This window comes from Eubalaena glacialis, chromosome 2 (genome assembly GCF_028564815.1).
Source record: "Eubalaena glacialis isolate mEubGla1 chromosome 2, mEubGla1.1.hap2.+ XY, whole genome shotgun sequence".
NCBI lineage: Eukaryota > Metazoa > Chordata > Mammalia > Artiodactyla > Balaenidae > Eubalaena > Eubalaena glacialis.
Window position 1 is genome coordinate 34,234,991 of NC_083717.1, and position 15,228 is coordinate 34,250,218.

The 15,228-nt window shown below is 51.1% G+C and overlaps 1 protein-coding gene across 6 annotated transcripts in view; it reads left to right on the top strand.

The window, feature by feature from the left end:
- The window catches only part of ARNT2 (aryl hydrocarbon receptor nuclear translocator 2), a 198,052-nt gene that overhangs the window by 162,532 nt on the left and 20,292 nt on the right, over positions 1-15,228 (top strand). For all 6 annotated transcript variants that reach the window (XM_061179804.1, XM_061179805.1, XM_061179803.1 and 3 more), the window contains 3 exons: positions 7,110-7,182; positions 8,499-8,622; positions 13,726-13,825. In XM_061179804.1, the coding sequence (XP_061035787.1) occupies positions 7,110-7,182; positions 8,499-8,622; positions 13,726-13,825 (297 nt within the window). The remainder of the gene's footprint in view (positions 1-7,109; positions 7,183-8,498; positions 8,623-13,725; positions 13,826-15,228) is intronic.

Genomic DNA, 15,228 nt, shown 5'->3' on the forward strand with positions numbered 1-15,228 from the left:
TCCCATGGCTCCTTCTTCGTTCCGCAGAGGGGGTGTGGAGGTGAGACACAGGCCTGACCTCCAGGAGCTCCTAGGATGAAGGTAACAGGTGTGCTCATTGACCTGGAGCCAGGGACGGGCAGTGGGAGCCCCGGGGGACGAGGCTGAAGTGAGCGAGAGAGCAACAACCTGCTCGGCATCTGTTCAAGCCACAGCTCATCAGCAGGCTCCCCCTGCCTGTCCTGGCCCCTCTCCAGCCCCGCCAGCTGCCTGGGCCCGAAGCCGTGGAAACGGGCAAGCCGGCCACGCATTCCGAGCCATGGGCTCTCTCCTAGAACGTTCCCCCTCTTGATGCCAACCTGTTGACTGGCTCTTAGTGCAAGGTGCCTCCTGCTACGATCCTGTCCCTCTTCTCTCCCATTCATCCCTGCCTGCCTTCCTGCCCCACGCCTGCTGCGTGTGTGGTGCCTGATGTCTGTGGCTTGCAGCGAGAGAACCTCTGAGGGTGTGGCGGGAACAGCCCACCTGTCACTGAAGCTGCTCAAGTGCGGGCCTCCCTCTGCAGTAGAGAGCATGGTCCCAGGCTGGGGACCGGGCAGAGTCCTCTAGACTTAGGGCGGAAGAACAGACTGAAGCTCCCCTTTTTTGGGTTTTTGGTAGTTTTACCTTTTTCACCATTCATTCACTTCTAACATGAATACAAGCTTCAGCCATCACGGTCGCGTGCCTTGTTGCGACTCAATTCAACGCAGTGGGTAGTCACTGAACACTGTGCCAGGCGTCCAGTAAACTCAGGATGCCTCTGTTCTGGTCTCTGCACCACTACCCCCCGCCCCCCCGGAAGGCTCCCATCACGTGGAGAGCCTGAGAAGTAGGCAGCAGGAGGGAGGGACAGGTAAAAACGCCATCGTGAGGGCACAGGGGAGACAGAGAATCCACGCTTCCACACAGGGCCTCTGAGAAAGCATCCCCAGCAGGTAGCGCTGCAGCGGAGCCTGGAAGGAAAGTGAAGCCCTTCCTCCTAAAAGCAATCACAGGCAGAAGTTTTGATTTATTTTCCTGGAAGTCAGACATCGTTGACAAAACAGAACATTCTGTCCCCAGGGGTGTCTCCCTACATCTCTTCTCAGGACGATTGCTCCTGGCAGCTCACTGAGGTTAGATGGGGTGACGATGCCCCTTGGCACATGGACTCACAGCAGAGGCCTGAACTATTGTCTGCTGGACCAAAAGGTCTTCGGTGGGTAAAGATGGTAGGAAATGTTTACTGTGGACAGTAGAGGGCAGTGACAACTGTCACGAGAACTGTCCGCCCTGCTTCAAATTTGTGGCTAAACGTCGCCAGCAGTAGGCAGACTCGTTATGGAAAGGTCCTTACATGCTCTGTGCTTGCAGGGCGGGGGCCGGGGCTGGGTGGGGAGTTGCAAACCCAGTTGCATTCAGTCAGGAGCATCCAAAAGAAACTTCCCAGGGAAATGGAGTGTTAATGGTTAGCATTTGAAGCTGCTGAAAAGAAGGCCTCTTTGTCACCCTTGCCTATTTTCCTGTTACGTTGATGCAGGAAAATGGAACGAAGTCCAGAAAACACAGACTCCCATTTCACACACTGGTGGCACAACTTTGAAACGTGCCCACGTCTTAGTGTCTAGTGATCGACACTGTTTCAGGTAGACAAGCCGTGGGCGTCTTGGTGCGGGAGTCATTCGCACGACCCAGGTGCTGTGCTTTCCTTAGCGGGGACCGAAGGCATCCCTTTGCATCTGCTGGATCTGAGCCCTGTTTGTGTGACAGCCCCTTACAAAGTCACTGTGGGTCTTCATAACCACAGCTGCGTGTTGTGCCTGTGTGTGTGTGTCCTTGAAACTCCACCACGCCCATAGTCACGGTGGGCGTCTCAGGGCCCGCCGTCCATCCCCACGTCTTCAAGGATGGCTGTCTCGGGCCCAGCCCACCTGGCCGGTAGTTGACAGGATGTGGGAGCAGGGAGTAAAAGGAAGCAAAGAAGACCTACAAGGAAGGTGTCATTCCTGGTCTCTGCAGAACTTAGAGAAGGGGAAGGGGCCAAAACTCCCTGTCACCAAGCCCCATCCTGGGACTTGTCTTGGGTCCTGCCCTCTCATCCACCTGCAACAGACAACCTGGCAGAGAACCGGGGCCCACAGGTTCCGTCTGGGGTCCTCTCTGGCCCTCCTTCTCCTCCTCTGCCCCTTCTCCGATGACGCCATCCAGGCCTTTGCCATCTCCTGGGTGAGCATCCGTCCTCCTTCCTGACCGGTTCCTCCTGCCTTCCATCCGGCCCCAGACGCCATCTCTCTAAAACCACACTCACACTGCGCCCTGTCCCTGATCAGAACAATTCCAAACCCCTTGACAGGCACCCAGAGTCCTTCACAATGGGCATGCAGACGGCGCTCAATCAATGGTGGGTATTATTAGCCTCGCTCTGGTCAGCTGAGCTTGCCCAGCCCCGAGATGGCTCCAAGCTGGATTCCGGTTACTCCCAGGGGTGCGATCACACGCTGCCCCCGAATGCCCCCCTAATGGCTGGTTGCTCACTTACTCAGGCTGAGGAAAAACCTCCATTCTGGGAGCGTCAGAGATAAATTGACAGCATCTGCCCAACATCCTGCGCCTTCCCACGCAGGGAGGCCACACTGACAGGAAGCCTGGGCTTGATGCGTCTGGTTTCTAGTCATCAGCTCTAGTCCCCCAGCTAATGGGCAGGGGGCAGGGGGCAGCGGTCGGGGGCAGTGGGAGCCCGGTTCCCTCAGGTCCCTCCCGTTCACTGTCAGTCAGCTTGCAGCCGAGCTGCCGTGTCTCTCCCTCTCTGGAATTTGCAAGCACACCAAGGTTTACTTTTATTCCGTTGCCGTGAAATGGCCGAGAAAGCTCCTTTGGCCTCTTCTCAGGATGGGGCGGCCTGCAGGTCAGCATTTCTTCCCCATGCACTCGGCTGCGGAAGCGGAAACCAAAGGCCAGGACAGAGAATCTGATGTCCGGACCACAGGGGAAGTGAGGTTAGGATCCTTGGGATTTGCCAGCCAAGCCTGAGACTTTATTTTCCTTCTACGGTGAAAGTTGCTTTCTGTGGTCTCAAAGCCCCCAGAGCAACAGAGCTGAGAACAAACTCCCATCGTAACACCTCAGGCCCTGACCACACTTCTGTGCGAATTAGAAGCCCATCTTCCCTGCATCGCAGACTGGCCCCAGGGTACACAGCCGGGTGAGTGGAGAGGTCTGGGTTTCTGCCCTGTTCACCCTACGGCCAGGCCCCAGGCACAGCAGCACAACTGCCCACTCACCAAGATTCTGTGCTTGGGCTGGACACCAAGGCTGAGCCACAAGGTAGGAGTGGTCATTATTTCTTGGAAAAATGCCTGTGGGTTGAAGGTTGGGCCCTGGGAAACTTGTGAAAGGAAGAAAGGGTGGTCCACGGATTCCCGCCATGAAGGGGAGTTCACTGCTCCAAAAATCCCAAAGCACAGGTCTTTTTTTCTCTCCCACCTGGTGGCTCAAGGTGGTGTCTTGTGGGGCCCACAGCTCTGGAATGGGAGGCGTGACATGATGGTTCCTGTTACACCTGTGGGACAGAGTGTGGGGTCTGCAACCAGACAGACTTGGCTTTGAGTCCTGTGTGCACCACACAGACCTGTGTCACTGAGCCTCAATTTCTTTATCTGTAAAATGGGACTTTTGCAGAGATGTGAAAACAGTAGCGAAGTACTGGCTCTGGGTACTACACTCAGATTTTAGAGGCCCTGCACATGAAAGATGAGGGTGCCCTCAAGATGTAAATCAAAATAAAACAAAACAAAACTGTCAAGTAAGAATAAGAAAATATAGAAAGTTGTGATTTTTCTATTGATGATTGTATCGATTCTTTAAAATGTTTTTGAAATATCCATTTTTTGGAAAATTATTTTTAGTGCTCCTGTTTCCTGGTGTTACAAGCATAGGCTTAGACTGCCTGGTGGGCAATCTCAGGATGCTGGTTTTATTGTTAACCTTTTCCCTCGGCTCTCACACCAAGGTGGGAAGACATACTGTGTGCTCAGATAGAACCTCATTCTTCCCGTGTCGTGGCCTTAATTCAACATACTGCAATTGCTTGCCAACTTGTCTGTTTTCCTCTGGAGGTTGTCAGCTCCCCAAGGGCAGAGACCACATAGGTTCTGAGTCATCATCCTCTGTCCAGTGCCTGGCACAGAGCTTGGCGTAGATATTTCAGCACACTTCACTGAAGACATGGCTCACCCGGGCTTAGTTCCAAATAAACTATTCACTGGGTCCTCCAACTGGGGTCCTTTTCTAGGATGTCTTCCCTTACAGGGGACACACACGCCAGGGGCACCAAGTGAAAGGCACGGCTGGAGGAGTGAATAGTGTTCGGACCGTACATCTCTTTGAATGCCAAGAAGAAGAGTTGAGAAACACAATTCAAGTTATTTTGTGTTTCTCCAGGGCGGAATTGGAACTCAGACTGGGAGTTGTAGGAAGACAGATTTGGGCTGTTTTGGGGACAGACTTTTTCTGTCTGCAAATGGAGCAGGCTGCCTCGGAAAGTAGCAAGCTCCCCAGGACAGGGGCGGTCAGGCAGAGACTGGCCAGTGGCCCGTCTGAGGAGATGGTGTATCAATACCAGGGACTGATCCAGCTGGGGAGCTGGGGACCAGATCCCCTCTGTTCATTCCGTTCCTAGTTGCTGGGAATAGTCAGTAAAAGGAATGCTTCTGCAGTCGGAGTTAGAAAGTCTCTTCTTTCTCAGTCTTCACCACCTACCAGCCTGGCGGTTGTGTTGACAATCGTGTTTGCCCTTTGAGACCTTGTTTCCACACTCTGCCCTGTTATGTGCCCGGGAGGGGCCAACGCTGAACTCTGTGGACAGGAGCGAGAGGGTTTCCAGTTGTCCAGCCAGTGGAGGGACTGGCTGCAGACAGTGGGGTGAGAGGAGGCCGGCCACCTCCCAAGACGAGCGGAGGCTGCATCCATCATCAGGCAGCTGATCCCTGCCTGCTCCCCCTGCCCCTTCACCCCGGGGGAAGTTGGGCTTCCCCCTCACTGCTGCTAGCCCAGGGGTTCTTCAGTATCCAAGCCGAGTCTCCCTTACCACTGTCCCACACCTGCCAAGTAACCCCTTCCCTACACCCTCTTGGATCACCCCTTCCAAGAGCGCCATCCAGTCTCTGCAGCCCGGTAGCCTCTCTGGGCCTCAGTTTCCCCACTTGTAAAGGGAGTTTCTAAAATATCTACCTCGAGGGTTAGCTCACGGTGAGGCTAGCGTGAGTTGCGTGAGTGCAGAGCCGTAGCAGAGGGCTGGGGTGGATGCACAGTGGATGCCGGCGTCTTTGCCCTCCCCCTGGCCCAACTACACCACTCCTCCAAAGGGGGCCCCCCAGATCCTCGGTTGCTGATTCAGGTTGCAGTTATCCTGCTGCGAGCTCGCAGTGGCCCCCCTGCAGGGACCTGCTCCCCTGACTGAGCTGGTCCACACCAGCCCACCCCTCCGTTCCTCCCCGTGGAGTGTCTAGTGAGCTCTCCATGCACCTCACACCCTGAGTGAAGGCGGGGGGAATCTGTGAGCCGTCCCTCCAGGGTTCCTGCTACTTCCCTGTCCAGGGCGTGGCCAGGGATGAGAAAAGCTTGATGTCCAAAGATGTACAAAGGGACCCCCTAGGATCATTCTTGCCTTAAAATAGTGAAATAGTGAAAATGAAAATCTGTCCAATTAATGCAAGCACTTAAGATATTTTTTTCCATGTTCCAAATCTTGTTCACCCACATAGGACATAACGTTTGTAGCCGTAAACATAGCGTCCATAACATTTCGTGCTGAACTTTTCCACACACTCTTATCACACCTTCTGGTGTTTCCAGATAGTCTTCACAGTGGCCACCGTTGGTGACGGTGGAGTATTTCCTCAGCAAATTAATATACGTAGTTTACAAAGCCACTCCCCTATTATAGCCGGCTTTGCGTGGATAGCTCTGTTTCCTGCCCCTGAATCATTTCCTTAGCAGAAACCCCAGCAGCAGGGGGACCACCTGGAAGGGAAGGGTGTGACCCTGGCCGTACCTCCTAATGTGGTCGCCGTACCGCTTTCCAAGAAGATTGCGTCCACACACGCTTCTCCTACAGAGTGTGAGCAGAGTGGGTTCAACACCAAGCCACCACCCTAAGCATGTTTTTACCAACTTAGTAGGTGAAAAATTATACTTCGAGGTTATTTTAATTTGCATTTATTTTGCTTATTATAGTGGTGAAAGTATTTCCCTAATTACTTGCTTGTTATATGTATATACATGTTATATGTATACATATTGCATATTACATGTTTGTTTATACCTGAATGGTCTGTTCATGTCCTTTAAACTGATGCACGGGAAGGGTGGGGGACTGATTTTTGTCAGTAATTTGCCAGTAAGTTTTTGCCTGACATCCTTGTTGGTGTTTAAGGGTCATCCTGCCCCTTTTTTAGGCTCTGAGCTGCAGGACTCACTGTGCCTTGAAAGTAACCCAGTTTCCATACTTTAAAACGTCAAGCAGCCATTCCCTCTAAGGAGTCTTTTTCTTTCCCAAGCATCCCAGTACCATGCAGAGAGCAGAGCAAGCCGGGTCAGACGCGTGAGGTCAGATCCTGGCTCTGTCGTGTCACAGCCACTTGCTGGTCAGCCAACTGGGACAACGGCTTGGCCTCTTTCGACTTCCGTCTCTTAATTTTAATGTGGGGTAAAGTAACCACTGTGAAAATTTAGCGTGAGACTTGGATGGGATGATGTCACCTCCTACCAGCTTACAGGGAAGCAAGGGTTGGCTGAAGCCAACAGCATCGTTGGGCTTTTCTGAATTTTGCCTTAAATTTTTTTCTCTTTTAGTGTTGGTGTCTTTTACCCTGCATAAAATGAAGTCATAAATCAAAACTTATTTCCTAAATATTGGCAGCCTACACTTAAAAGACAAGGCTTGGGGTCTTGATTTGAGACATAAAAATAATGAAATCAGTCATAACTGAAAACAGTTTAGAGATCCGTCCGGCGTTGCCCTCTGTGCCCTTGGGGAGCGGGGACAGTTGTGGCTCCGCCCTGTCAGCACCACTTCTGTTCTTCGTGACTGCTGACTCCTTGTTTCCCAGGCAGCTTCAGCAGCAGCAGGCGGAATTGGAGGTGCACCAGAGAGACGGGTTGTCATCCTACGACTTACCGCAGGTGAATTTCTGGAAACGCTTTCCCAGTTGGAACTGTCTCCAACCAAAGGACTGCGGACTAAATCCAATCCTTAGCTTGAGCCCCTCAGCTCAAGAGGTGCTGTCTCTCCCTCTACCCACCCTGCAAAAAGCATTTTGGTCCCCGGAGTGGGGCGGGGGGTCGGCTGTGACTCTTCCATGCAGAGCCAAGCCGAGCCATGAAGAGTGTAGAACAGGAAGCGCTAGGAGCCGCGGTCAGCCAGCACAGTAAGTGCCCTACATACGAACCTTCAAGCTGCGAGCTTTCAAAGATGCGAACGTGCGTTCGCACGTCCAGTCACGGAAGTTAGCTCACGTGTCTGGCGTACATTGTCACATGCGTGCATCCTCTACAAGTGACTGTGCTTTTGTGTACTTTACTGTACAGTACTGTAGAGAGTACAGTAGTACAGTATCTTTATTTCAAGCCCAGGATGTCCAGAAGCAAGCGTAAAAGCAGCAGTGATGTAGCTGGTACTACTGTACTTTTCAAGGTACTGTACTGTAAGATTAAAAAGGTCTTCTTTATGTTTTGTTTGTTTTTTATGTAGTATTTGTGTGAAAAGTATGATAAACCTATTACAGTGCAGTACTATAGAGCCGATTGTGTTAGTTGGGGACCTAGGCTAACTTTGTTGGACTTACGAACAAATTGGACTTACGAACATGCTCTCGAAATGGAACTCGTTCGTATGTAGGGGACTTACTGGTACTGAGATGCAGAGGCTGTGTGGGAACTAACCCTAACCCTAACCCTAAGCCAGCATGGCTTTGAACTGTGTCAGCCCTGCAGCCTCCTCGCTGCTTCTCCCGCCTTTAGTCTGAGCCCCTCTGTTCTCAGCACACTTGTCCGGTCACAGCCTGTGTCTCCCACTTCACTGCCCTGTCCCCTTTCCTTCTCCATCTCCCCAGGCCCCCCTCCCTCCCCTCATCCCCCTCCTCTTCTCACTGCTTGTGGCCATAGAGAAACCGCAGCTTGTGTTGGTATTTGGCCTCTCTCTCCAATTAAACTTTATGTTCACTTTTCCCGATATTTAGACTAGGTTGATTATTTTTATTTATCTCTCTCCAAGTGATCAGTGGGGCTCCAGTGACCCTTCTGTGACCTCTCGTTCACACCCCCGCCCGTCTGTTCTTGGTTTTCATGTACAGAAAAGCTCCTGCCCTACACAACACGGAAGGCCAAAATGCCAGCAATTCTGAGGGAGGGGGTTCTGGTGGAGGCAAACAGGTGACCACTGGGAGCGTTTGTTCTGCACCTTACACGCAGGATGCTCTTGTGTTTTCATGTGCAAACAGGTTCCTGTCTCCAACCTACCAGCCGGGGTTCACGAGGCCGGGAAGTCTGTGGAAAAGGCAGACTCGATCTTTTCCCAGGAAAGAGATCCACGGTTTGCCGAGATGTTTGCAGGAATCAGTGCATGTAAGTTTCCAAAGGATGCTGAGGTTGTGAGATTGTGGGGTTTACAGTCGCTATCCAGCCATTTGGAGGCAGCCACCGTTGAGGGTGAATTTACAGCGACTTCTACAGCGTAGAAAAGTAGCACCAAATACAGGGGTCCCAGTGGATCCTCTCTACTCCTGGCCTCGCCTCTCATTTACCCGTTACCTGGGGCAACCAACCTGGGGCCTCTGACATCTCATCTTCAAAATTTGAGGAATTGGAATAAATGAGCTCTATTAATCATGGTAGAATTTAGTTTTATCAAGACAAAGACATGTCCCTATAAAAAAAAAAAAATCTCTTGGGACTTCCCTGGTGGTGCAGTGGTTAAGAATCCGCCTGCCAATGCAGGGGGCATGGGTTCGAGCCCTGGTCTGGGAAGATCCCTCATGCTGTGGAGCAACTAAGCCCGTGAGCCACAACTACTGAGCCCACATGCCACAACTACTGAAGCCTGCGCGCCTAGAGCCCGTGCTCCGCAACAAGAGAAGCCACCGCAATGAGAAGCCCAAGCACCGCAATAGGAGTAGCCCCTGCCCGCCGCAACTAGAGAAAGCCCACGCGCAGCAACGAAGACCCAACACAGCCAAAAATAAATAAACTTATTGAAAAAAAAGAATCTCAACTTAATCTCTAATGCAGAGAGGACCACATTTTAAAATAAAAATATGCAGTAAAAAGGAAAATAAAGATTATCCAGTATCCTACCACGCAGATTTAATCTTTTTTAACTTTTTAAAGGTCGTCCTTTTTGTCTTTTTCTACACATATGAAATCTTTTTATATACAAAATCGAGCTCCTGCTGTTTGGTAGCTTACTTTTTCACATGACAATTTATGATGAACATCTTTCTAGATTATTAAATGGTCTGAATCGTATTTACCACCTGCGTAGTGTTCCACTGTGTGGGTGTTCCACGGGTCACCCTTCACGGTGGTCACTGGGGTGCTCACCTGTGTTAGCACTGCAGTTAGAGAAAATGGGGCCATTCTTGGGACTTCCCTGGTGGTCCAGTGGTTAAGACTCTGTGCCTCCACTGCAGGGGACTCGGGTTCAATCCCTGGTCGGAGAGCTAAGATCCCACATGCTGCGAGGGGTGGCCAAAAATAAATAAATAAATAATTAAAAAATAAAATGGTATAAGAAATTTTTTAAAAAAAGAAAATGGTGCGGTTCAAAGTTCAGGTGTCACGTGGAACCCACGTGTGCAGCTGCCTCCCTCGCCCACTCAGACTGCCGCTAAGATCAACAACATATAAAACTTGGAAATGTCTTTGTCAGTTCCAAAATTCAGGGAAAAGATTCCATTTTTATGTGATCTGTGAGATACAGTGTAATCAGGATCAGCTGAAGGGAGAAACCGGCCGACTCACGCCATGGAAGCGTGGGAAACACAGTCATGGGAAGGGACCCCCCATTAGCGTCCTCTTAGGACTGAGGAACTGGGGTCAGCATGGGCCACAGCGAGGACAGAGAGGCCCCGGGCAGCTGGGAGAGAGCAGATCTCAGGCCTCCTGCTGCCAGCACCTGTAGTGGAAGACCTCAGCCCTCGTGCCCACGTGGCTGTGAACCAGATGCTAGGAAAGTAGGGAGCGCGCTGGAGCTGCCTGAACCGAAAGCAGCAGGTGCCCAGCTGCCAACAGAGAACAGACCTGTTAGCCTGACAGGGAGGCTCCCCTCTGGTGGTTCCCACCGGCCATCCAGATGTGCCACCCGCCCACAGCGGTATTTCCTCGAATTTATAGAGAAACGTAATTTCATCCAGCAAGAGGAAACAATAGCAAAAGTTCCTCTTCCTCTCAGATAAGCCTGAAATATTTGGTCAGATACCCACAGCATTTCTGGGAAACCCATTTGAAATTTTAATATTATACAAACATAGACCTTTTCCCATAAAGATGACAAAATAGAAAAAAAATTAACAGAAAAGGAAAAAGAAGGGAAGGAAAATATGTAATCCAAAAGTATTTCCACCAACCAAGCTGCTTTCCTATATGAAAAAGCAACAGAAAGACCTTCTCGGACATGCACCATCTACTTATACTTCCTGGAAAAAAATTACTTGCAGAAGATTGTGCTTTTTGTGAAATGAATCAAAATATGGAACACAAGAATGAAAGTGATAGGTTGGAAAAGAAGTAGCGATGAAAAAGTGAAACTAGTGACACCTGGAATTAATATAACATTGTTAGAAGATAAAAAAGATATTTAAAAATAAATAAAAACCAGAGTCAATTCAGCAAAGATACATACTTTGGCTCAGGGGACTAGAAACAGAAATTTCTCATCAGTCTATACTATTTTTTCTCTGACATATAACTTCAAGTATGTTTAAACATAACCACTAATGGATGGGAAAAAAAAAAGAAAGATGGAAGGAAAGAGGTCTCGCCTCCAAACCACTTCCAAGAAAAGACAAGGAAATTTTTAGCAACTTGCAAAACGCTCAGGAGAAAAATAAAGAGAGATAGCAAGAAAATATGAATAGCACGAGTAATGAAATAAGTTGATGCTCAAGGGCTTCCGATTGATAATTCTTGAATAGTATGGTGCCAAAATATGATATAACCAAAACAAGATGAAATGAAACTATGTAACCGGAAAGAGCGGTTGGTGATGATGCACTCCAAAACCAAGGAGGAAAGCGGAGAGAGAAGCTTATTGTATACAGGTAAAAGACGGAGCCTAAAATGAAGTTATAAATGTCACGAACAATGAAATGTGAAATCCAAAAATAGTTTGAAACACAAGAGATCCTGACAAAGCCAGATTATAGCAGAAGATTTCAATATGCCTTTCTTCATCTCTAGCAAATCATGTAGATCAAAATAATAAAGATATAGAAGATTGAATAATTTTATGTATATATGTATTAAGTTATAGATGTAATTTTGTACCCCACAGATGTCCTGGAGCATTTAGAAAAAAAATGTTTCTTATTTAACCAACCACCGAGAAACCTTAAATACATGAGAAAAAGTGGCTTGTTTATAGTCAAGAGAAGTCCAGAAGTCTTCCTAACTCATGCAACTTTTAGCCTCATCTCTTTCTCTCCAAGATCCAAGGCCTTATGATTGGGTTAGAAATACACACCCAAGAGTCTGATCTCTTTCCATCCTGTAAGGATTTCCCAATGAGCACCCCGTCACTGCAGCAAAAGAAAATGGACCAGGAAAACTGCTCAGTGCCTCCGGTTTCTCAGAACGTCACAGAGGTTTGTTGACACGTGTGGGCGATTTGTCACATGGTCCCTGAAGCCAGCTCTCTGGGCCCCAAGCCCGTGAGCCTGAGCGTCCATCACTTCTCACGCCCAGTCAATGGAGGATCCACCCGCTCCGCCCATCCCCCCACCAGCAAGCCAGAGACAGGTGCAGACGTGGGGTCTGTCCAGGCACAAAATAATTGCCATGTAACTCACCTTTATACCCTTTATTCCAAGATCTTGTTGCAAGCAGGGATGTTAGGGTCTATAGGAATAAGACGCGTAGGGATTTTGAGATTCTAGGGAAATTGGGAGGGTGCTTCGGAGAGCCCTGGACCCCTCAATTACCAGAGGGAGTGAGAAGGCTCCCGTTCCCACTCTTGTTTCTCAAACTACCACCCTCTTCCTCGTGTGAAGATCTAACAGCCCAGCTGGGATTTGAGCCCATTTCTTCAGCCTCTCTCTGTGGGAGAGACTGCTGAGCTGAGTTTTCTACTTAGCACTCCGTGGTGGCAGAAAAGCATCCACTATTACGCATCTTGGCTGGGCCTGAGTGTTTTCATTTGTATGAGGAGCTTGGCCTCTCAAAGAAACCCTCGTGGAAGGGTAAGGAACACAGGTCGGGGCTGCACCAGGTTAGCTGGAGCACCTGCTGGGTTAGGGCAGCGGGGTCAGGCAGGGTTCTGGGCCAATGGGAGGAGTGCTGGACTTGGATTCAAGCCCTGAGTCCTCCTTCACTGGCTCATGAGCTTGGACAAACTGAGCCTCAGTTTCCACACTAGCAAGTGATAGCGAACATTTAAATGCTGCTGGCTCTGATACTGGCCCCTGTTCTAAGCACTTAACTTATGCTAACTCATTGAATTCCCACCACAGCCCTATGAGGAAGCTACTATTATTATCACCATCTTTCACTCGGGGAAACGGAGACAGGAGGAGGTTAAATAACATGTCCAAGGCCGCACCCCAGATAAATAGGGCAGAGCTGGACGTTAGAGCCTGTCCTCTTAACCATGGCTCTGCACCTTCTCACGCATAAAATGAGAGGTATCGGGAATTCCTTAGCGGTCCAGTGGTTAGGTCTTCACCTTCCAGTGCAGGGCGTGCAGGTTCGATCCCTGGTCGGGGAGCTAAGATCCCACATGACAGACTTCCCTTGTGGTCCAGTGGTTAAGAATCCGCCTGCCAGTTCAGGGGACACGGGTTCGATCCCTGGTCCGGGAAGATCCCACATGCCGCGGAACAACTGAGCCTGCGCACCTAGAGCCCGTGCTCTGCAACAAGAGAAGCCACCCCAATGAGAAGCCCGCGCACCACAACGAAGAGTAGCCCCCGCTCGCCGCAACTAGAGAAAGCCCGCGCGCAGCAACGAAGACCCAGTGCCGCCCCCTGCAAAAAAAGCACAAACATATAATAATAATATTAAAAAAAAGATCCCACACGCCTTGCGGCCAAGAAACCAAAACATAACACAGAAGCAATATTGTAACAAATTCAATAAAGACTTTTTTTAAAAAATGGTCCACATCAAAAAAATCTTAAAAAAAAAAGAAAATGAGAGGCATCGTACCCACCCCAGGTGAGAAGAACTCCGTAAAATACTGTCTGAGGAAGAACCCTCTTTAGTTCTTCCCGACTCTCGAAAAGAGCCTGCCTTACAGCGTGTGGCCCAGCTGAGGCTTCAGGGAACAGCCAGGGGCCCTCAAGAGCAGCTGCGGAGATCAGGGCGGGGCAGGCTGCATGCGGGTGGGATGGGCTGCCCGGGGCCTGTGCCCTCCGGCTTGTGCATGCCACCCCTGCATCTGTGCTCGGGGCTCCCTGCCCTGGGGTCCGTAGGGCAGGAACTCCTCAAATGTGACCCTTGCTCTGCTTTTCCCAGCGGAGAAGAAGATGATGAGCTCAGCTTCTGCAGCAGGAACTCAGCAGATCTACTCCCAAGGAAGTCCATTTCCCCCTGGACACTCGGGAAAGGCCTTCAGGTACCTGGCGGGGGCGGGCAGCGGGGCAAGAGGGCAGGAAGAGGGCCCCCTACCCAGTGAAGCCCTGGGTCTCAGAGCTTGGCTCTGTGTGCAACAAATACTACAAACCTCACTTCGTGCTTACACATGCACATGCCCGGGCCAGGCTGAGGAGTCCGGTGGCTCAGGTTCTGCCCTGTGAGCCCTAGGTGAGTCACCGTAAATGCACGGTGTCAGTTACTCTATCTCAGATGTGAAAGGTGCCAGCCACTGCGTCGTGTAGCAGTGCCTGCCGGGGAGAAGGGAGTGAGGTGGCCTCTAGCCAGGACCCAGATGGGGCAGAGCTGGGGACACCTGACAAGGCAGCAGAAAGTGCCCTGTTCCCTGGTTCTGAGGCCATGGCCAACTCCAAGGGGGAGAGGACAACTTGGCCCATCGTGCCTGGGGTCTCAGCCTAAAGGGCCACTCATGGGAGGTACAAGCAGGATGTCTGGCCTTCCCACAGCTTGGTTCTTAGCATCAGGGGCCTCTTGTAGGTCACAGAGGAAGCTGTGACAACACCACCATGACAGTACCACCAGAGGCAAGGCCTGGCTCACTGCCTGCTGGGGAAACAGGAGCACAGCCTGGGGAGAATGGCTAGAGGAGAGACCCGCAGCATTCAGGGAGGGTGTGTGGGTACTCAAGTGAGCATCAGATGCCCCCAGACTCACTAGGAGAAGCATCTCAGATGCATGCCCAGGAGGATGGGGCTCCTCATACAGCCCAACCTCTGGCTGACTTGGCCAGAGCTGAGTTTCCAGATGAGATGCAGGCAGGGACCAAGACTGGGCAGGTGGGACCAGCCACCCCAATGAGAGGTCCGGGCCGGGACTGCCCTCTCGAAGGGGATGAGGCTCATGCTTCCACACTGGTCCATGGACAGACCTCCTGGGGAAGCAGCAGGTCGCTCAGCAGCTGTGCCCTGGAACAGCAGCCTCTGAAATCTCGGAGTGGCTCTGACCAGCCCTGCAGCTGGGCCTCGCTGGATTGCAGCCTGTTCTGAGTCTCTGGGGAACCCTGGCCACAGGCAGCGACTCTCTGGTCTGGGGACAGGAGGACAAGACGACAACCCCCAGTGAGCTGCTCCTGAGCCATCATCACTGCCGGTCACCCCGCTCTGCTGAGCGCTGGCCGAGGCTCCAGACTTCTGCCCTGCTGCTGTGTTACTCATGCACTCAGCACACAGTGACCAATTGTAGTTCCGTGCCAGGCTGTGTGCCAGCCCAGGCCCGTGTTCATCGAGTCCTCATAACACTTGCTGCTCCCCCCCTACCCCTGCCGTCTGGACAGAGGGCAGCAGGGACGGAGCAGAGGCCAGAGGTGAAGAGGGACAACCCGAGGCAGCCTGGCAGGGGGCGGGAGGGCGACCCAGAAGCAAAAGT